Below are 21,228 nucleotides of genomic sequence, written 5' to 3' on the forward strand. Positions count from 1 at the left end.
ATGCAAAACATATCCATAATAGTCATGTTATGAAAGAAAACATAGACAAAAAAATAAAGAAAAATAAAGAAAGTAAAAAATGTGTGCTTCAGTCTATCTATAGTCAGACAGTATCAGTTCTTTCTCTGAGGACAGATGCCATTTTTCATCAGGAGTCCTTCAGAGTTGTCTTGGATCGTTGTATTACTGAGAATAGCAGATCATCTTACAATACTGCTACACAGTACATTTCATTTTGCATCACCATATGCAAACCTTTCATTTTTTTCTGAGAGCCTCTTGCACATCATTTCTTATAGCATAATAGTATTCCATCATAATCACATATCACAACTTGTTCAGCCATTCCCCAAATGATGGGCGTCCCCTCAAATTCTAATTCTTTATTCCCAGAAAAGAGCTGCTATAAATATTTTTTGTACCTTTTCCTTTTTTGCTTTCTATCTCTTTTGGGATGTAGACCTAGTAGGGTATTGCTAGATCAAAGGGTATGCACGGTTTTATAGTTCTTTGGGCATAGTTGCAAATTGATCTATAAAATGGTTGAATCAGTTCACAACTCCACCAACAGTGCATTAATTTCTCATTTTTCCAAATATCCCCTTCGACATTTGTCATTTATCTCTTCTGTCCTATTAGCCAATCTAATAGGTTTGAGGAAGTACCTTGTTTTAACTTGTAGGAATTGCTTTATTTCTCCAGTCAATAGTGAGTTAGAGTATTTTTTCACGTGGCTATAGATAGCTTTGATTACTACATCTGAAAACGAATATCTTTAGATCATTTATCAATTGGGGGATGGCTGTTATTTTTACAAATTTGACTTAGTTCTCTATATGTTTGAGCAATGAGGCCTTTTATCAGAGAAACTTGCTTCAAATTTTTTTTCACAGTTACTATTGCTAACTGTATTTCCCTCCATCCTATCCCCATCCCATTTATTCTAGTGTCTCTTTATTTTCATGTCACCCTCCCCTCCCCACTTCTCTTATCCCCTTCCCCTTCTACTTTCCTGTAGGGTAAGATAGATTTCTATACTAATTGCATGTGTATGTTATTCCCTCTTTGAGACTATTCTGATGAGAGTAAGGTTCACTCACTTCCCTTTATCTCCCCCCTCTTCCCCTCCACTGTAAAAGGTTGTCTTGCCTCTTTCATGTGAAATAATTTACCCCATTCTATCTCTCTCTTTCTCTTTCTCCCAGTACATTCCTCTCTCACCCCTTAATTTTCTTTCTTTTAGAAATTATCCCTTCTTATTCAACTGACACCTATGCCCTCTGTCTATATATTCTCCTTCTAACTACCCTAATAATAAAAAAGGTCTTTTGAGTTATAAATATCATCTTCCCATGTAGGAATGTAAACAGTTTATCTTTATCAAATCACTTATGCTTTCCCTTTCCTGCTTACCTTTTTATGCTTGTCTGGAGTCTTTTATTTAAAAATCCAATTTTCTGTTCATCTCTGGTCTTTTCATCAAGAATACTTGAAAATCCTTTATCTCACTGAATGTCCATTTTTCCCCTGATACATTATAGTCAGTTTTGCTGGGTAGGTGATTCTTGGTAGCTCCTTTTGTAATAGTAAGCACCCTGACATACAGAGGTGAGGGGGCTGCTATCACAGGTTATTTGATCTGTTTTTCTAAAAGAAAAGGCAACTTTTGAGGAGTTAACAATCTCCTTTAATCAAGCATATTTATCATTCACTTAGTTTAGGAAATCAATAGACAACACTTCCAAACTGTCTGACATAAGCAATACATATATCACAAATCAACAGACAGGTCCAACTGTCTGACCATAGTTGCCAGAGAGGGAAGCACCAATGTCTGGATTTTCAAAGCCAGGGAGCTACTTAGTGGCTTCCCAGAGTCTCATCTAGCACACAAATCTTCTTCCAAAAACTAAGCTCCAAAGTAAAACCTCACCCTCAGAGTATTTATACCGTTTTTAGAGCCAGAGGGCATCTCAACCCTTGGGAACCAGTGGCTCATTAACAAAAGGTATGGACCTTCCTATAAATCTTCCCTAATCAAATTCCCTTTATTGGGCAGGGAAGATCTTTAATCACATTAATAATACAAATACATATACTGTTTCTAGTTAAAGAAACTCTTGTTTCTGTACTTTACTCCTAATAAAGACTCTTGGTTGATAAAGCCAAGACTCAATAAGAGGCACTTGAATATACTAAAACAAAAAGAGCCAAAGATCCTACTTTGCTTACCCTTACACCTTTGTCCTCCAGAATGTCATATTCTAAGCCCTCCTATTCTTTAATATAGAAGCTATTAAATCTTGTGTTATCCTGACTGTGTCTCCATAATACTTTAATTTTTTTTCTTTCTGTTTGTTTGCAATATTTTCTTCTTGACCTGGGAAGTTTGGAATTTGGCTATAATATTCCTGGAAATTTTCATTTCGGCATGTCTTTCAAGAGGTGATCAGTGGATTCTTTCTATTTCTGTTTTACCCTCTGGTTCTAGAATGTCAGGGCAATTTTCCTTGATAATTTCTTGAAATATGATATCTAGGATCTTTTTTTGATCATGGCTTTCAAGTAGTCCAATAATTTTAAAATTATCTATACTGGATCTATTTTCCAGGTGAGTTGTTTATTCATTGAGATATTTCATATTGCCTTCTAGTTTTTCATTCTTTTGCTTTTGTTTTATTGTTTTTTACAAAGTGATTAGCTTCTATTTGTTCCATTCTAATTTTTAAGGAATTATTTTCTTCAGTGAATTTTTGGACCTCCTTTTCCATTTAGCCAGTCCTACTTTTTAAGGCATTCTTCTCCTCATTGGCTTTTTGGACCTCTGTTACCATCTAGCCTGGTCTGTTTTCAAAGATGGTATTTTCTTCAGTATTTTTTGTGTCTTTACCAAACTGTTGACTCTTTTTTCCATGATTTTCTTAGTCAATGATTTTTTATGATTTTCATTATTTTCATTGTCAATTCTCTTTCCAGTTTTTTCTCTCTCTCTTACTTGATTTTCAAAATCCTTTTTGAACTGTTCTGTGTCCTGAGACCAATTCATATTCTTCTTGGAGGCTTTGGGTGTAGGACCTCTGACTTTGTTGTCTTCTTCTGGGTATGTGTTTTGATCTTCCTTGTCACTGTAGTAGCTTTTTATAGTCAGAGACTTTTCGTATTGTTGATTCATTTTTCCAGCCTATTACTTAATTTTTAACTCTTTTTCAAAGTAGAACTTTGCTTCCAGAGTGGAGGGTGCACTGTCCCAAGATTCAGGGGATTTGTGCAGCTGTTTTCAGAGATACTTGTAGGGACCTGTAAGTTTTCAGTTCTTCCAAGGTGGTTTGATCAAAGGAGAGGTGATACTTCTCTCCTGATCTGTGAGTGACCACAAGCACTCTTTTCTGCCCTGGAACTGTGAGGAGAGTCCCCATTCTATTGCTGCCACAAACTCAGATGTGCTAGTGCTCCTGGGACTGCCACCTGCACTGATATCAGGATCAAAATATGGGCAAAGCTGCTATCGCTGCTGCTGCTGCCACTACTGATTCAGTCACTCCCAGGCTCTGCTCTTGGTTTGCTGTGCTGGTGCATCCTGGACTGGACTGCACTGCACTTTCACCCAGGTGTGATAGACCTTTCCTGTTTACCTTCTAAGTTGTCTTTGGGGTCTGTGAGCTGAGAAATAGCTGGAATATAGTCTGGAAATGGTCTGGAATAGACCTTTCCTACCAGCCTTCCAAGTTGTCTGGGGCTAGAAATTTGTTTCACTTCATCTTTTTGTGGGTCCTGCTACATTTTTAAGGGTATTTGGAGGGTTTTGGAGGAGAGTTGAGGTGAGTCTCTTCCTTTACTACATATTTTGTGTACTTAAAAACATGATTCTGGGAAGGAGTCCATAGACTTCACCAGACTGTGAAAGGGGTCTAGGACACAAAAAAGGCGAAGAGTTCTAGGAACCAAGATGGCAGAGTAAGAAGTAAGTTGTTCTTACCCTCCCTTACTGACCTCTGAAAGCCCAAAACATGTCACCCCAGGAAAAACTCTGGAACAGGTAAGCCAGCAGAAAGACAAGGTGCAGCCTCTTTGCAGATGATATGATGAAATACTTAGAAAATCTTAGAGAATCAATTAAAAACTACTTGAAATAATTAACAACTTTGGGAGGGGCGGAGCCAAGATGGCAGAGTAGAAGGATGGACCTGTAGAAGCTCCCCTCCATATCCCATAAAAAACCTGTAAAAAATGACTCTAAACAAATTCTAGAGCAGCAGAAGCCACAAAACTACAGAGTGAAAGAGATTTCCTGCCCAAGACAGCCTGGAAGGTTGACAAGAAAGATCTATTGCACCAGGTGCGAAGCAGAGCTCATCCCAGCCTTGGCTGTGGTGCAGCAGGGACAGGACTGGAACAGGTTTCAGGGGGCAGAATTCTCAGCAGCAGCCATGCTCTAAAAGGACCTAGACATCATTTTTCATGAAATTGTCAAGGAAAACCGCCCTGATATTCTAGAACCAGACAGTAAAATAAATAGTGAAAGAATTCACTGATCACCTCCTGAAAGAGATCCAAAAAGAAAAACTCCTAGGAATATTGTAGCCAGATTTCAGAGTTCCCAGGTCAAGGAGAAAATATTACAAGCAGCCAGAAAGAAACAATTCTAGTATTGTGGAAATACAATCAGGATAACATAAGATCTAGCAGCTTCTACATTAAGGGATCAAAGGACTTGGAATATGATATTCCAGAAGTCAAAGGAACTAGGATTAAAACCAAGAATCACCTACCCAGCAAAACTGAATATAGTATTTCTGGGTAAAAAATGGTCATTCAATGAAATAGAGGACTTTCAAGCATTCTTGATGAAAATACCAGAGCTGAATAGAAACTTTGATTTTCAAACACAAGAATCCAGAGAAGCATGAAAAGGTAAACAGGAAAGAGAAATGATAATGAACTAACTAAAGTTGGACTGTTTACATTCCTACATGGAAAGATAATATCTGTAGCTCTTGAAACTTTTCTCAGTATTTGGGTAGTAGGAGGGATTACACACACACACACACACACACACACACACACACACACACAGACATAGAGCACAGGGTGAGTTGAATAGAAAGGGATGATATCTAAAAATAAAATCAAGGGATGAGAGAGGAATATATTGGGAAGGGAAAGGGAGAAATGGAATGGGGCAGGTTATTTCTCATGAAAGGCAAGAAAAAGCTTTTTCAATGGAGGGGAAAAGGGGGGAAGTGAGAAAAAGTGAAGCTTACTCTCATCACATTTGGCTTAAGGAGGGAACAACATGCACACTCAATTTGGTATGAAAATGTATCTTATACTACAGGGAAATAGGGGAGAAGGGGATAAGTGGGGTGGGGGATGATAGAAGGGAGGGCAAATGGGAGGAGGGAATAATTAGAAGTCAACACTTTTGTGGAGGGACAAGGTCAAAAGAGAATAGAATAAATGGGGGCAGGATAGGATGGAGGGAAATATAGTTAGTCTTACACAACATGACTATTATGGAAGTCTTTTGCAAAACTCCACATATATAGCCTATGTTGAATTGCTTGCCTTCTCAGGGGGATAGGTGGGGAGGGAGAAAGGGAAAGAAGTTGGAACTCAAAGTTTTAGGAACAAAGGTTGAGAATTGTTTTTGCCTGCAACCTGGAGATAAGAAATACAGGCAATGGGGTATAGAAATCTATCTTGCCCTACAAGAAACGAGAGAAGATGGGGATAAGGGAAGGGAGGAGTGTGATAGAAGGGAGGGCAGATTGGGGGAAGGGGTAATCAGAATGCAAGGTGTTATGGGGTAGGGGAGGGGAGAGATGGGAAGAAAATTTAGAATTCATAGTTTTGTGGAAGTGAATATTGAAAACTAAAGAGAAATAAATAAACATAAAAAAATAATAAACAAATTTGGCAAAGTTACAGGTTACAAAATAAACCCACATAAATCATTTGCATTTCTGTATATTACTAACAAAGTCCAACAGCAAGAGATAGAAAAAGAAATCCCATTTAAAGCTACAATAGACACTATAAACTATCTGGGAGTCTAGCTGCCAAAACAAACCTCGGGACTATATGAACACAATTACGACAAAGAAAGACAAGGTGCATCAGGCTTCTAGCTCAGGAAGTGTGTGGGATTAACAGGAAATTAATTAAACAGAACCCTCTCACTCTGGGGTTGGGGGAACAGTACAGGACTGGAGGTGTCCCAGCAAGCCAGCAGCAAGCTCTACCTCAGAAAACCGGGGGAGATCCTGAGTCCCAGGGTAGTGAAGCAGGCAAATGCCAACACTAGGACCCCTCCAGTGCCTCAGCACAGGCAGAGGAACCAGTAGACACCAGCTCTGAAAACCCCTGATGTTCTCATGTAGCCAAATTTCCTGGTGCTTCACCACAGCTTCAGACTGGCAGACATCCTCTAGCAGCTAAACATTTCAGTGTTTTGAAGAAGCCTGGGTGAGCAGGTGTCCCCCAGGAGCCAAACTCCCCACCCCCACCCCCAGAGCTCTAGTATTTCTGACCCCAGGTAAGCTGCCAGACCCCTACAGCCTCCAGTTGCCAGCACCTGAGGCCCCAGCCCACAAAGTCAGTGACCAGGTCCTGAGTTCCCAGCACAAGAAGCTTGGATCAATGCCCTCTGCACTTCAGCAGGATTGCTCAACTTTTAAAAGCCAGGAAATAGGCAAACACCATGAGCAAAAAGCAGAAATGGACAGTGACCATAGATTCTTATTATGGGGACAGGGAAGACCAAGGCACAAATTCAGAAGAGGACAATATCGTTAATATACCTGCATCCAAAACTGCAAAGGGGAATATGAACTGATCTCAAGCCCCAAAAACCTTCTTAGAAGAGCTCAAGAAGGATTTTAAAAGTCAAATAAGAGAGGTAGAAGAAAAAATGGGAAAAGAAATGAGAGGTATGCAAGAGAAAGTCAGTAGCTTGGAAAAGGAAGAGCAAAATTGACTTTAGAAAACAAGTCCTTAAAAAATACAATTGGTGGTATAGAACTCGGCTGGGGGCTATGGAGCAGCAACACAACTTCTCAGACATTGACAGCAGTTGCCCGACTTTCCAGCACCACTACTACTCCCCCTCCTGCCAGGAGTTCTGCCTTGGCTGCCAAAGGCTCTCACTGTGCTCACTCACCACCACCACCTGCACAGTGTGACTGGTGCCCTACAGGCTCTTCACTCTTTTTTAGAACAGTATGGTCTTCTCTGCTGCTATCTTCATCACTTTATTAGGTTTGTTTGGTTACCTCCACTTTGTGAAGATTGATCAAGAAACCCTACTGATCATTGGCTCTCTTGGCATCCAGATGACCTCATCCTGTACCTCAGGGAAAAAGAGTACGACCTTCATTGACATGGGCAAGGTGAAAGACATTGTCGACAGTGAAGCCATTTACGTGCAAAAAGTGATCTACTACTTGTGTATTTTATTGAAGGACCCAGGAGAACCATACAGGGTGTCACAAGTAGTACCTATCTTCCAGAGTACTGGACTGGACTGCTTGATTGAAGTATACAGGAGCCACTAAGAGATCCTAGCCTACCAGGCAGTCACATCAACAAGCCTATACATCCCATCCAGCAGATTCTCTTGGTCCTTCCTGTCAAGATAATCCCAGATCCTGGATTCATTTGTTTTGGCCATTTCTAATGGCATGGCACCATGGTGTGGTGGAGAAAGTTCTGGTCTTATAGTTTAAAAGACTTGTGTCTGAGCTCTCCTTCTTGCACATGCTGGCCCTGTGTGCCCAAGGAAGTGCTGGACCTCTGAGGGCCTCAGGCAGGGCAGGTACCCACCTTGGGAGTTCCTTTTACCAGAACAATCACAGGCACAGTCCATAATGATAAGTGCCAGACCATCAGTGACACCCAGCTATGATGATCCACATGGAAATCAGACAGTGCAAAGAACTAGAATAAATGATGGAATGTCTTCACCACTAATCCACTGTGTGAAGTTATATAGATTATTTCTTTGTATGTTAGTTTTCTTTCCTACACAACAGGAACAGTGCCTTATTTTTGTACTGCCTTATTTTTGTACTGCCTTCATTACCTTAAAAACTGTTTGTTGAAAGGCATGTATGACTGTGAAGTGGGGATAACAGCAGTCTACCTCATTGTGTGGGATAAACTGTATTGTGTAGGTAAACTATAAGGGAGATGATAATGAGGGAGGAAGAAGCCAGGTCAAAACAAGGTGTTGTTATATTGTGATTGTTAATAAAATGGAACTCGGAAAATAAAAAAAAAACTATTGGTGAAAAAGGAGGCACAAAAACTCACTGAAGAGAAGAGCTCCTTAAAAAGTAAAATGGGCCAAATGGAAAAGGAGGTACAAAATCTAATAGAAGAAAATAATTTGTTAAAAATTGTAATTGAGCACGTGGAAGCTAATGACTCTATGAGATATCAAGAATCAGTCAAACAAAAACGAATGAAAAAATAGAAGAAAACATAAAATGCCTCATTGGTAAAACAACTAAATTTACAAATTTTTGGTCTACCTGAAAGCCATGATGAAAAAAAGCCTGGACAGAATCTTTCAGGAAACATCAGTGAAAACTTCCCTGAGATCCTAGAACCAGAAAGTAAAATAGCCATAGAAAGAATCCACCTCTGGGGGGGGAGGAGCCAAGATGGCAGAGTAGAAAGACAAACATATGCTAGCACCGAACCCACAGCCCATAAAATATCTGTAAAGAAGAACTCCCAACAAATTCTGGAGCAGCAGAAGCCACAGAACAACAGAGTGGAGGAGATTTCTGTTCCAGAGAGCCCTGAAAAACTGACCTGAAAGGTCCGTTGCACCCTGGACCCGGAGCAGAGCCCAGCCCTGCCTTGGCCATGCGGCACCCAGACGAGCAGATCCGAGCAGGCTTCAGGGATGGAATCTCCAGTGGCCACACAGGTTCCTCCACCCACAGGTCAGTGGGAGAGTCTTTTTGGCAGGCAAGAGGGGAGTGGGGTGTCCCCATAACTCAGGCCCCCTCGGGAGACAGCAGCGGAGGTGGCAGCAGATAGGGGCTCCCAAAGCAGGCAGGAGCCCAGATCCATTGTTGAAGGTCTCAGCATAAACCCCCTGAGGGAACTGAGCCCTGTGTGGCAGCCCTGCCCTGACCTGAGCACCTGAACTTAATCTCACACTGAATAGCAGCCCTGCCCCCACCGAAAGCCCTGAGGCTGGGAAGCAGCATTTGAATCTCAGACCCCAAGTGCTGGTGGGGTGGATCTGGAGGCGAGGTGGGTGTGAAGAGGAAGCTCAGAAGTCAAGTCACTGGCTGAGAAAATGCCCAGAAAAGAGAAAAAAAATAAGACCATAGAAGGTTACTTTCTTGGTGAACAGATATCTCCTCCCATCCTCTCAGATGAGGAAGAACAATGCTTACCATCTGGGAAAGACATAAATGTCAAGGCTTCTGTATCCCAAACAGACAAAATAAATATTCAGTGGGCTCAGGCCATGGAAGAGCTCAGAAAGGATTTTGAAAATCAAGTTAGAGAGGTGGAGGAAAAACTGGAAAGAGAATTGAGAGAGATGCAAGAAAAGCATGAAAAGCAGGTCAGCAGCTTGCTAAAGGAGACCCAAAAAAATGCTGAAGAAAATAACACCTTGAAAAATAGGCTAACTCAATTGGCAAAAGAGGTTCAAAAAGTCAATGAGGAGAAGAATGCTTTAAAAAAGCAGAATTAGCCAAATGGAAAAGGAGGTTCAAAAGCTCACTGAAGAAAATAGTTCTTTCAAAATTAGAATGGAACACATGGAGGCTAATGACTTTATGAGAAACCAAGAAATCACAAAACAAAACCAAAAGAATGAAAAAATGGAAGATAATGTGAAATATCTCACTAGAAAAACAACTGACCTGGAAAATAGATCCAGGAGAGACAATTTAAAAATTATGGGACTACCTGAAAGCCATGATCAAAAAAAGAGCCTAGATATCATCTTTCATGAAATTATCAAGGAAAACTGCCCTGAGATTCTAGAACCAGAGGGCAAAATAAGTATTCAAGGAATCCACCAATCACCGCCTGAAAGAGATCCCAAAAGAGAAACTCCTAGGAACATTGTGGCCAAATTCCAGAGTTCCCTGGTCAAGGAGAAAATATTGCAAGCAGCTAGAAAGAAACAATTCAAGTATTGTGGAAATACAATCAGGATAACACAAGATCTAGCAGCTTCTACATTAAAGGATCAAAGGGCGTGGAATATGATATTCCAGAAGTCAAAGGAACTAGGACTAAAACCAAGCACCTACCCAGCAAAACTGAGTAAAATACTTCAGGGGAAAAAATGGTCTTTCAATGAAATCGAGGACTGTGAAGCATTCTTGATGAAAAGACCAGAGCTGAATAGAAACTTTGACTTTCAAACACAAGAATGAAGAGAAGCATGAAAAGGTAAAGAGCAAAGAGAAGTCATAAAGGACTTACTAAAGTTGAACTGTTTACATTCCTACATGGAAAGACAATATTTGTAACTCTTGAAACTTTTCAGTATCTGGGTAGTTGGTGGGATTACACACACACACACACACACACACACACACACACACACACACAGCACAGAGTGAATCGAATAGGATGGGATCATATCTTTAAAAAATGAACTTAAGGGGTGAGAGAGAAATATATTGGGAGGAGAAAGGGAGAAATGGAATGGGGCAAATTATCTCTCATAAAAGAGGCAAGCAAAAGACTTATTAGTGGAGGGATAAAGAGGGGAGGGGAGAGAAAAACATGAAGTTTACTCTCATCACATTCCACTAAAGGAAGGAATAAAATGCACACTCATTTTGGTATGAAAACCTATCTTACAATACAAGAAAGTGGGGGAGAAGGGGATAAGTATAGTGGGGGGGATGATGGAAGGGAGGGCAATGGGAAGAGGGAGCAATTTGAAGTCAACACTCTTGGGGAGGGACAGGATCAAAAGAGATAATAGAAGCAATGGGGGGCAGGGTAGCATGGAGGGAAATATAGTTAGTCTTACACAACACAACTATAATGGAAGTCATTTGCAAAACTACACAGATATGGCCTATATTGAATTGCTTGCCCTCCAAAGGGAATGAGTGGGGAGGGAAGGATGAAGAGAAGTTGGAACTCAAAGTTTTAGGAACAACTGTCGAGTTCTGTTCTTGCTACTAGGAAATAAGAAATACAGGTAATGGGGTATAGAAAATTATCTGTTCCTACAGGGCAAAAGAGAAGATGGGAACAAGGGAAGGGAGGGATGATAGAAGAGAGGGCAGATTGGTGATAGGGGCAATTAGAATGCTGGTGTTTTGGGGTGGGGGGAGGGGACAAAATTTGGAACCCAAAATTTTGTGAAAATGAATGTTAAAAGTTAAATAAATAAATTAATTAAAAAAAAAAAAAAGAATCCACCTCCTGAAAGAGACCTCAAATTGAAAATGCCAAGGAATGTGGTAGCCAAATTCCAAAATTACCGAATCAAAGAGAAAATACTATAAGCAGCCAGAAAGAAACAATTCAAATATCAAGGAACCACAGTCAGGATTATGAACCTTGCAGCTTCCATATTAGAAGATCAGAAGGTATGGAATATGATATTTCATAAGGCAAAGGATTACAACCAAGGATTTACTGCCCAGCAAGCTGAGTATAATCTTTCAGTGAAGGAGATGGACATTCAATGAAATAAGGGACTTCCAAACCTTCCTGATGAAAAGACTAGAGCTCAACAGAAAATTTGATCTTTAAATACATGACTCAAGAGAGGCATTAAAAAGTAAATGAACTCGCTTTCAGTTGCAAGAATGTAACCAGCCTGTTGAGATTCATCCTCAGAGTCATGGCTGCAAAAGCCTGCTATTCAAGTAAACTACCTACCTGGAATTCCCAGGGTTCTGATGCCTTTGCACTTAACTTCAGCTGGACTACCCAGAGCTCCCCAATGCCCATGACCTAGGTGACGGGGACAGCCATCCAGGTGGGAACCATCTTGCCTAAGTGAAAAGGTGATCCATATTAGACCAGGTCAAGAATTGATGATGTCCAGAAGCAAGGGACTGTGGAAATGTTTAGAATGTGAACTCTGAGTTAGATTGGACCAGCCAGTGTTGCTGACTCAAGGGGCATGCTGGGAGGAGCAGTGACAGTGATCCTCTCTCCTTCCCTTCCTCCTCCAGATATTCCAAAACCATGTGGCTAACCATATCACTCCCCTGCTCTAAAAGTTTTAAGGGCTCAAATACCTACACCTCTGTTTGGCACTGGAAGTCCTTTGAAATCTGGCTTCTGCCTCTTTCCAAGCAGATCACCCATTTCTCTGTCCCACACATTCTATGTTCCAGTTCCAGTCAAGCATTCCTTCTTGCTGTTATCTATGCAGACATCCTACCTTCTGCTTCTACCTTTGCACAGACTATCTTGAAAGATTGAACTGCTCTCCCACTCTGCCTTCTCTGATTCTTTTTATCCTTATCTCAATTCAGGCAGGACTCAGTTCCATTGTCATCTCCTGTCTGAAGGCATTCCTGATGACCCCATCATTGTCAGCATTTTCCTTCCCACTCCCATCCCCCCCAAATTGATTCGTTATTTATTTGTTTGTTTTTACTTCTCTTTGTACTTGTTCTTTCTCCCCAAAAGAATATAAACTCTTTGAGCGCAGAAACTGTTTCTGTCTAGTGTTGCCTTATACAGTGCCTGGCACAAAGTGGGCATTTGAGAAATGCTGGTTGAATTGAATTGAATTCTCCTTCTGCTTACTCTTTTCTGCATAAGTTCATCCAAGTTTTTTATGTTACTTGGATTTCTTCATGTTTGTTATTTCTTATTGCACAATGATGTTCAGTCATAGTCTAAGCCACAGCTTCTTCAGGAATTCCCCGAGTCTTGGACACCACGTTGTTTTCATTTTTTTTGGTACCACAAAAGAAAGTAGTCAGCAATTATTTTACAATGCCTATCACATAGTAAGGGCTTAATAAATGCTTGTTGATTGATCAAAAAAAAAAAAACAACAACAAAAAAGGTGAAGAGCCCATGCTTTAACAACATGAAATTCATCACATGATGGACAACCTTCTAGTGAAGAGCCTCTTTGTAGTTGGCTTAGCCGATTTCTGGGTGAATGAGATATAGTTTGTCACCAGGCCTGGACAAAGAATCCTTCAGCTGAGATCATATCTGTACATCACTTAACCCAGTGCCCAGCACATAAAAATACTTCATAAAGGCTTATTCCTTTCCCCTTCCTTTCCTATTCCAGCTTAGTCATATGGCTTCATAGATCTTCGACTTCAGAACCCCAGGGCCACCTCCATGTCACAGTGAAATATTGGAAAAGGGCTTTGCTTGAAAAGTTGTTATGTATGCCCACTCAAAAAGTCCACTTTACCAGACTTTGTAGGGTAGCTTATTTGTAGATGCCCTTTCTTCCTTTCTTTTTCTTCTAGCTAATTAAGCCTTCCTTTGAGCTTGGCAAAACCTTCCAGTTTCCACTGGAACAGACTGCTCTGCATCTCACTTCCAACCTTGACTTCTATATTTACTCTCCTGTTATCCATGGCTTACTTTGTCGACCATTTTTTCTTGAGTACCTAATGTGTGCCTTACCCTGTGAATGGTTGTTATAGGAGAACCAGAGAAGAAGGCACATTCCCTGTCTTTCAGGGGGATTTATATGCTAATTGGACAGAAAGAATATACAAAGAAAAAACTAGAGAAAATTACAAGGCAAGATATAATCAAATACTAAATTTTAATGATGTAAGAAGGAGGAGACAGAGAGTAGATATAAAAGTTTCATGGGGAGAGTGGGATTTAAGCTAGCCACTAGAGGCTGGAAATGCTTCTTTTTGGAGCTGTCTTAGCACTCCTCAGAATAAGTGGTGTCAGGGCTGAAGGTTATAAAAAAGCCTGCCATCTCTGTAGCAGGCTGTCTGACCACTTCCATTTTCTCCCATGTGTCTCTCAGATGCATCAAATCCTGTTGTATCTTTAGGTAATTCTTAGTTTTGGATTATAAGCTAAAGATGGAAGGCTAGAAAACTGTGAGATTGAGGCTCCCCATATGACTAAATGTCTCTGAACATCTGACTTGATGCCATGGTGGCTTCAGTTCAGTAAAGATAGTTATAGGGTACTGTGGATCTGGGATACAGAAGGAAGCTTAAGTGATGCCATATGTACCAGAGGAGAGTCTGATCTGACCATGTCATTACCCTAGTCAACTAATTCCAGTGGCTTCCTATATGACCTTCAGAATAAAATATGAACTCTTCTGTTTAGCTTTTAAAGTTTTATACAATCTGGCTCCACCCTCTCTCTCCAACCTCACAGGACGTCACTCCCTTTCCCTCCACTTTGTGATCCAGCCAATTGTCCTTCTCTCTGTTTCTCCTCTTATTTCCCATCTCTGTGCCTTTTCTCTGACCTCTTCCCATGCCTGAAATGCATCCTTACATCTACTTCATAGAGTACCTCTCTTCCTTTAGGGTCTAGTGCAGGCACTGTCTTCTGCATGAAGTCTTTCTGATGCCCCCAACTGCTAGCTCCCTTCTCCCAAACAACTTTATATTTAACTACTTCATGTGTGTATTTCTTTATTCATTAACTTTGTATTTATGGTGTATATATGTGTAGATGTACTTATTATCCCCCCATTCAAACATAAGTTCATTGCAAGGAGGGATGGTTTCATTTTTTGTACTTGCATTCCTCACACCTAGCAGAGTACCTAGAATATAGTAGGCACTTAATAGATATTGACTGATCAACTGATCACCCTTGGGTGTTCCTGCTGCCACCAAGATGAAAGGGTGCATGAACTTTAGCAAGAGAATTCAGAGGTGCCAGAGAGTATAACAGGAGCTGGTATATGTGGCAACTAGATTAAAGTTTGTAGTGAGAGGGCATCTGATGAGTTAATGAACAAGATGGTAAGAGGACATTTGGTGAGAGTGAGTACAGAGAAGAGATTGGTTTACACTATGCTGCTAAAAAAACACAGTTACAATGCTTCAGTGTTGGTCTCAGGTGTCCTCCCCTTCTCTATAGCCTGCATGGTGTGTGGATCTATTTCTGAGTGTTTCTTGGTGCAAGTTGTAGCCCCAGCTGCTCCAGAACCTGCACACAATAGAATTGGGAAGGTAAGCAATGATGAGACACTGACCAGCTCCAGTCTAATGCTGTTGATCTGAATGCTACCAGCTGAGCTTAATCCCAGTTTCATGTTCCATGAGAAAAACGTTTAGAGATTATTATACATAACAGGTAGCTCCTTAACAATGCCATCTGCTTTTTTTTTTCCTTTCTACAGAGTGACGACATAACCAAGGTGACCCAAGCAGCCAAAATAGTGGAGCGGATGGTCAATCAGAACACATATGATGATATTGCCCAAGGTATGGCACTCATTGCAAGAGTATTTATAGCTCTTGTTTTCAGGAATTCTCACATTTCAAGTCAGCAAATGTGAAATGAGTATCTTCTGGGTAATTGGCCCGTGCTAGATATTGTAAAGTAAGAGAAAGAAGACATAGGTGCAGACCTAAAAGAGTTTGTGATATCTTTACAATTAGGGAAGCAAAATAGATATTGATATGTACATATGTATATCAATATAGATATGAGAGAAATCATGTAGGAAGATATAATTGTAAAATGAATGTTACTGATGAGAATATTATGGGAATTTAGAGAAGAGATAGATGTGGCTAGAGTAATTGGGGGAAATTTTACTGAATCTTGAAAGATTAGGAGAATTTTGTTTGGCAGTAGAAGAGGAAAACTCATACGATCATAGACCACCTAGTACAACCTTCTCATTTTGCAGATAAAGAAACTGAGGCCTAGGGAAATTAGGAAGGGTCAGAAGTTTGCTACCTCACTACTGGGATCTTCTCTATACGGAGCCAAGCAGTGATCCTTTCCATTGTAGCCAAGAATCGTTATGAGAAGAGGCATGAACATAGTGTGTACAGGTTGTAATATTTGAGCAACAGCAGAAAGTTCATGTAGGGGAATGGTTGGAGAAATCCTAAAGCGTAGCAAAAAAACAGGAACTTTGAATCACATCTCAGGAATGAACAGCAAATTATTAATGTTCCTCTAGAATGTTGCTTATCATGGACCTCTCAGGCTTCAGCAACTCCTTAGTTATTAATTTAAATAAATTTTATTAATATTTTCTTTTTTACATCATTATAGTCATCCCATGTATCCCTCTTCCTCTGCCTCCCAGAGAGGCATGGCATATGACAAATAGTATTATTTAGAGAGGAAAAAAGTCAGTACAACAGAACAATATGTTGAGAAAGTCTAAAAACAGGTACAACGTGAACCTATCCACTGAGGGATAGGTTGGAGGTATCTTCCCATATCTCTTCGTTCAAGTTCTGCTTGGCTTCTAAACTTCTGTTACATTTACTTTTGATATTTTGGTGTGTAATTCTTTCCATTTACATTGTTGTAGTTTCTTTGTGTATTGTTTTCTTGACTGTTTACTTCACTTTGCATTTGTTCATGTAGACCTTTCCATGCTTATCCTAGGTGTATTAATTTTGTCTGTGCAGAAGTTTTTCAATTTCAAGTAATCAAAGTTACCTATTTTATCTCTGGCAATTGCTGTCATCTCTTATTTGGTTATGACTACATCTCCTACCCATAGCTATGAAAGCTATAGGATCTATTTCTCTTCTAATTTTTTAATGATCTTCAATATTAAGGATGTTTATCCAGTTAGAATGTGTCATAGAATATGGTATAAAGTGCTGGTCTAAGCCTAATTTCTGCCAGATTGCCTTCCCAGCAGTTGTTTTTCCCCACCAAATGAGGAGTTTTTTTCCTAGGTTGTTTTTCCTACGTTGCCCACTTTGTTCAACACTGGGTTATTGAATTCTATTGTCTCCTAATCTTCCATTGATGTGTCTCTCAATTCTTTCACTAGTCCCAAATGGTTTTGATGACTATTGCTTCATAATATAGTTTGAGTTCTAGAAATGCCATTCCCCCTTCATCCCTATTTCTTTTTTTATTATTATTTTATTTGTTTTCATTGTTCTACAATCACTTCCATATAACTTAGATTTTTTCCCCTCCCTCCTCCTCCTTTCCCCCCTACCTACCCCTTCCCTCTCTGAGAGGAAATACAATTTATATAGGTTCTACACATATATTCTTATTAAATACATTTTCACCTTAGTCATTTTGCATAGAAAAATTAAAATGAATACGAGAAATCATAAACCAAAACGTAATGCAAAAGAAAATGATCTGCTACATTCTGCAATCGAATTTCATACTTCTTTCTCTGGATATGGAAGGCATTTTACTTCAAGAATCCCCTGGGAATTTTTTAAGTCCTTGCATTGCAATGAAGTACTAAGAAAAATTCCTTACACACTGTGGTTGTTGCTGTGTTAGGATTAGGAAAAGGAACTGAGAATGTTTAGCCTGAAGAAGGAAAGACTTGGGCAGGAGAGGAGAGAATGAAGAGAGAGCTCTTTGGGTATCTGATGTACTGATAGGTAGAAGAAAGATCAGACTTGAGAAACACTGTTGCGTAGTGGATGAAATACTTAGCAATCATGTCTTTTAACTTAGCACTTCAATTTCCTCACCTATTAAATGGGGAATATAATATTTGTGGGGTTTTTTGTTGTTGTTTAGTTGCTTTTTGGTTGGTCTGGCTCTCTGTGACCCCATTTGGGGTTTTCTTGGCAAAGATACCGAGGTGGTTTGCCATTTCCTTCTCTAGTACATTTGACAGATGAGGAAACTGAGGCAAACAGGGTTAAGTGATTTGCCCAGGGTCCCACAGCCAGTAAGTATCTAAGGCTGGATTTGAATTCAGAAGGGTGAGTCTTCCTAATTGTAACCCAGCCCTCTCTCCACTGTTATCTACTTCATTAGGTTGTTCTGAGGAAAGCCCTTGGAAAACCTTTAAGTACTGTATGAATGTTAATTACTGGCGTTGTCATTTTACTTGGCCTCTGAGGGCAGAAGCACGAGGAAGTTACTGAGAAGGAAATGTGGACTTGATGTTAGGGAAAACTCCCTCATAAGTAGAGATACTCAAAAGGAGAATGAAATTGTTTGAGTTCCATAATGATACTGGAATTCTTCATGTGGAGATTAGATGAGCAGCTGACATTAGGTCGTGTTCAGGTACAGGTTAGATAGGTCACTTCTGCAGTCTTTCCCCAACTCTGAGATTTGGTGAGAAAAATGTTAAAGAGGAAGTTAGGGACCAGATGTTGGCATCAGGTGCAGGGTGTAGGAATATAGCTGAGGCCCCACATCACAGATGAACATCAGAGACTCCAGCCTTACCTTATTTAGAGAGAGAGCAGATGTTTTAGGCAGCTTTGAATGCTGGTACGTTATTGTGAGACTGAGTCAACAGTAGTTCATAATGGGGTGTGTGTGTGTGTGTGTGTGTGTGTGTGTGTGTGTGTGTGTGTGTGTGTGTGTGTGAGAGAGAGAGAGAGAGAGAGAGAGAGAGAGAGAGAGAGAGAGAGAGAGAGAGAGAGAGAGAGAATAATAATATAACCGACATAAGACACTTTAATTTTTGCAAAGCAGAATTATCTCATTTGGGCAGTACAACAACCCTATGAAGTAGATATGACTGGCATTATTATTTTCATTTTATATCTGAGGAAACTGAATCCTAGAGTTCATGATTTGCTCATTGTCCTTTAGCCAGAGGTGGTTGTCCTGACTCCAGGTGCAGCGTACTGCTATCCACTCAAATGAGACAATATATATAAAGTCATGTGGCTACCTTAAGGTGCTATATTAGAATTAGAATTATAGTTAGGATTATTATACAAAGTAAGTCCCCTAGAAGACTATAGGGGTTTGGCCCTGTCCATCTGCATTTTTCATTGTTTCCTTAGTTGTGTGATCTTGACTATTCTAAGCTCTGGGGAAGCTAGGCAGGTAAACCTGAGGAGGCAAGGCTGTGTCCTTGCCCCACCGTCCCCCACCAGGTATGAGGGGGCATGTGGTCCATTGCTGCACTACATCAGGAATTCTTAATGTGTGTGTGTGTGTGTGTGCGCGTGTGTGTGTCCTGGTCTCCTTACCCAGTCTAGTGAAGCTTCTGGACCCCTTCATAGGATGATGTTTTTAAATGCATAAAATAAAACGTATGAGACTACAACAAACAAATGATATTGAAAAAAAGTTACCAAAATAATCAAAAACCAAAACCAGTTCACAGATCTCAGGCTGAGAACTCTTGCACTGAAGCCAGGACTTAGAGCTAATAAGGGATCTGAGTGGTCATGACATGACATGGGCATGGCATGAGCCGTCCTGCAGTTGCAGCCCCCACCTGAGGAGTTCATGGCATAATTCCTCTCTGTAGTCTGTTATCAGCCTTTTCATATTCAGCAGCTCCTCAGTTACTGATTATGTTCCCCTCAGTTAACAGATTGCTCATTATTTTTTCACAACTGTGGCCACCCCCTTGGTACCTTGGTGTTCATCATTCAAACTGGGAGAGCGGAAAAAAAAAAACAAGATTGCTGGGGAAAGTAGCCAAACGGAGCCCTTCTTTATTATTCAGGCCTTGAGAAAAATGACCTTGAATGCTTTTCAGAATTGTGGAATTAAAAAGCAGTTATTAATGAATTTGTTATCTACACAGCCTGACTTGCTGAAACCCAGTCACTGCAATCACCCCAGTGAAAAACTCAAATCCTAATTAATGGGGGGGGGGGGGGCGGCGGGGTGAAATGGGCATCTGTGAGCCATCTTCATTTAAAAGAAAACAAGTCACATCGAATTGCTTTAAAGTTTAATTTTGTTTAATTGAATAAGTTTTTCTTAGAGGATGTATAATTATAATGACAGAGAAAACAGAAGTACTACAAATTATCTTCTTTCCCTTAATGTGGTAATATTAAAAGGCCAGCCATGCTTCAGGATTTCTGACATGATTCAAGGCTAGCATCTCACTGTGTAATCAATCAGCCTGTCTTTTTCCTTTGGCATTTTTGAGGTTCTTCTCACTCCGGAGCTTAGGTTATCACACCCTGATGTGTGATATCTCATACGTGAGACAGACAGAGAAAGCAAAAATGAGTGTGTCTCTTCCACTCAGCAAGTAGATATTGAATGTCTATCCCTGTACTGTGGAAATGGAGAAAAAAGTTATGATTCAGCTCAACCATATGCAAAGTTTAACCATTTCTTGAGAGAGATGAAACTAAATGCACATGCCACAAAACAGTACAAGACAATATGTGAGTGCCAGGGATTGTGTCAATAGTAAATGCTAGAGGAGGTTAGAGAAGGGTTTGACCACAGTGGTCAGGGAAGGCTTTGCAGAGAAAGCAAGATTTGAAAAGTACAGGCAGGGTTTATATAAGTGGAGAAGAGAAGTGAGGGCACACTAGGAAGGAAGGTGACAATTACTGTAGCTTGTATAGGGGACAGTAAGGAGCATGAGCTGACCTCTAGTCCCATGGAGCCACATATGGTGGACCATTGTGCAGAATGGGAACCATCTTCATCTGCTAGAGTCTCTAGGCCCCTTCTAGGCCCAACTCAGATGCTGCCTCTTTCATAACCCTTGCCTTCTCCCACTACACAATTGTAGGAGTGATCTCTTCCTCCTCAGATTCCTCATAATACCTTGCCAACACTGGTCCTGTGCATTTATATTCTTTATATTCACAGGTATATGTATATTGCCTCCCACTTAATCTGTTAGGTCCTTGAAAATGGTCTTTGTATCATAGACATTCCTGTGATCATACAGCTAATATTCCTGTACTCTGTGAGTTTTGTCTTATGAAACCATTAGTGTAAAGTGCTCTGTACACAATAGGCAATTGGTAAATGTTTGTGAATGACTGTATGAATGAAGATTCACTTGATCAAGAACTGCTGAGACCCAAAGAATAGTGGTTAAGAGATCATTGTAAACTTAGAAGTAGGTTTATCGTGGAAGGTCCCAGGAAATCTGTCTTCGCCTGTTCTGCTCAATGGTTTTTTGCTTTGTTTTGTTTGGTTTTTTACCAGTGACATAGATGAGGGCGTGTATGTCCTGCTTATCAAACTTAGAGATGACACAAAACTAGTCAGGATCATTTACAGGATGGATGACAAAATCAAATTCCTAAGAGACCCCAGAAGATTAAAATGATGGGCAGAACGGAATAGCATAAAATTTAAAAGGTTCCAATTGCAAGTACTGAAATCAACTGAACAAGT

The 21,228-nt window shown here is 40.3% G+C and overlaps 1 protein-coding gene and 1 pseudogene across 3 annotated transcripts in view; both read left to right on the forward strand.

Annotated features, from left to right (window-relative positions):
• The window catches only part of DNAI1 (dynein axonemal intermediate chain 1), a 276,867-nt gene that overhangs the window by 103,859 nt on the left and 151,780 nt on the right, over window positions 1–21,228 (forward strand). For all 3 annotated transcript variants that reach the window (XM_072606216.1, XM_072606224.1, XM_072606235.1), the window contains one exon: window positions 15,320–15,404. In XM_072606216.1, coding sequence (XP_072462317.1) covers window positions 15,320–15,404 — 85 coding nt within the window. The remainder of the gene's footprint in view (window positions 1–15,319; window positions 15,405–21,228) is intronic.
• On the forward strand, window positions 5,896–7,673 carry LOC140523296 (phosphatidylinositol N-acetylglucosaminyltransferase subunit H pseudogene; annotated as a pseudogene).

Source organism: Notamacropus eugenii, chromosome 1 (genome assembly GCF_028372415.1).
Source record: "Notamacropus eugenii isolate mMacEug1 chromosome 1, mMacEug1.pri_v2, whole genome shotgun sequence".
NCBI classification, from domain to species: Eukaryota; Metazoa; Chordata; class Mammalia; order Diprotodontia; family Macropodidae; genus Notamacropus; species Notamacropus eugenii.